The 2,172-nt window shown below is 38.0% G+C and overlaps 1 protein-coding gene across 2 annotated transcripts in view; it reads left to right on the top strand.

The window, feature by feature from the left end:
* Ttll7 (tubulin tyrosine ligase like 7) overlaps positions 1-2,172 on the top strand; it is a 125,115-nt gene that overhangs the window by 28,310 nt on the left and 94,633 nt on the right. For both annotated transcript variants that reach the window (XR_002822816.1, XM_004639300.3), the window contains exon 9: positions 1,701-1,859. Coding sequence is in view for 1 of the 2 variants with exons in the window: in XM_004639300.3 (XP_004639357.1) it covers positions 1,701-1,859 (159 nt within the window). In the remaining variant the exon portion in view is untranslated. The remainder of the gene's footprint in view (positions 1-1,700; positions 1,860-2,172) is intronic.

Below are 2,172 nucleotides of genomic sequence, written 5' to 3' on the forward strand. Positions count from 1 at the left end.
ACAGAGTTTTAATTTTTTCTACTCTTAAGTTGTTTCAAAGATATCTCCGTAGAGTTAGCTTTTTATCTCTCATCTTATGCACTTTGATGTCTTAACACATCCCATTTGGTTTCTCAGAAGCTTTTATGGCATGTTTCCATTTCTCCCCTAATATGCACCAGACTTGGCTCTGGGTGACAATGAAGTTACTGACCACCTTTGTTTTCTCTCCTATATGATAAACACTGCTTCTCGCAGGTAGTATAACATTTGTGTCTGACCTAACTTATAAGGTGGAATTCTAGAAAAATGGCAGTTTCATAATATAATAGGGAAGTAGCTAACATGTATTGAAATTCACTTAGTTACAGTCATTATGCTAAGTGTTCTACATGGAATCTCAATGCTTTGCAGTTTATTTTCAAGAAAAATGAGAGTCAAAGTTTTAAGCAACCTAAATTGAGGCTTCCTGGGTGTCAAGTATCAAAGCCAGGAGCAAACCCAGATCTGACACGAGAGTCAAGTTCTTTATTGCCTTTTTTGTACTGCCTGTACTTGTAGGGTAGAAGTTGGAAAACTAATATGCTGTATTTTAAGTGAAAACCAACGAGATTGCTTGATTTTTCATAAGTTGTTTGCCCTCAAACTTGTAAAACAACTTAAAAATTAGCATTAGTAATCATCTTAATTATAGTATGTGTTTCTTCACAAAAAAGTGTTTTAGCAACAGAGGCAGATCTTTTGCAAAAGGAAAGGAGGCCAAGAGATGAATGGGAGAGAGAAACATAGGGAAGGAGGTGGAAAAAAATGAAGACTTACTATGTACACATAGCAACTCCCCTTGAGGAATCTGACCATTATCTATCACAAGCATGTGCTCATAAAAATAAAATGAGAAAGCAATGACTTGTTTAGAAGGTTCCAGAGTCATAATACAATACAGTTTTTGCACCGTTTCAGTGTACAGTTGGGAAACCTATTCTGACTTCGATACTAACATGTTCAGAGTACAGTCTTTGTAAAAAGAAAGTGTTGATAGTTCTTTAATTGGAATCATTATTTTCTCAGATACAGCCTTATGAACTACAGAAGCACTACTGTAGGAAGAAACTCAACACCTGTAGATCACATTGTTCTAATCCTTTCAGACTTTGTCCAAGTAGAGGTTCCAGTGTAGTGTTTGGAAGTTTTCTTTCCTATCGTCTCCATTCCTTTTGTATGGGATGAACACACAATCCTGTTCTTCTCTATTTAGTAGATAGAAGGGACATATATTAACTTTAACTGTTCACAGATATTTTTAAGCATTTATGAAATGTGATACACTGTTGCATGCACTAGAAATGGAGCTGTTATTAAATAAGAAAACAGCTATGCTCTGATATAACAATGCTATAAGAAATGCATCTGATAGTTCATTTTAAGACGGGCTCAGTGGTTATGTCACTGAATATGACAGAGCAGAGGTAGGGGAAGGGATTGTTCCAGGAAGAAGGAATAACCAGAGCCAAGGACCTACAGAGGAAATAGTGAAAATCTGAAGATAGGTGATGGAGACGGAAGACATGAATGACTTGAAGTCACACGGTAGCAGGGGCGAGTTGGCATGAAGCCCTGCACTCTGGCCGGAGTGCAAGTGAGGAGGCTCAGGTCATGTTTGTTTGAATGTAAATGAAATAAAGAAAGACGGCATTTCACCTGCTCTGTCACAATTTTCCTAGGAACTGGTGGTAAAGACTCTGATCGTAGCAGAACCTCATGTGCTGCATGCCTATCGAATGTGCAGACCTGGTCAACCTCCGGGAAGTGAGAGTGTCTGTTTTGAAGTTCTGGGATTTGACATTTTGTTGGATAGAAAACTAAAGCCATGGCTTCTGGAGGTAAGGTGTTCTTTATAAAGAAGAGAGGTTATCACAGCTCTTAGGATTGAGACAAATGTGTGCTTGGTGTAGTTGCTCCCCTTAGCTGATTCTGAGGAGGCCTGAATGGAGTTGTGGGAGGAGGAGGATGGGACTGAGAGGACTGGAAATTCTGAGGATCAGTGTGTGCTTTGATGTTGCTCTTCCCAAATTAGCATTAGGTTTTTTTAAAAATTAACTTTATTGAGAAACGGATAGCAATGAGACAGTTTCAAAACTGATTAATAGGAAAGTTACAATAATTAATATATTGCGTATTGTTATCTTCTTAGTG

Source organism: Octodon degus, unplaced genomic scaffold, assembly GCF_000260255.1.
Source record: "Octodon degus isolate 3935 unplaced genomic scaffold, OctDeg1.0 scaffold00109, whole genome shotgun sequence".
Classification (NCBI taxonomy): domain Eukaryota; kingdom Metazoa; phylum Chordata; class Mammalia; order Rodentia; family Octodontidae; genus Octodon; species Octodon degus.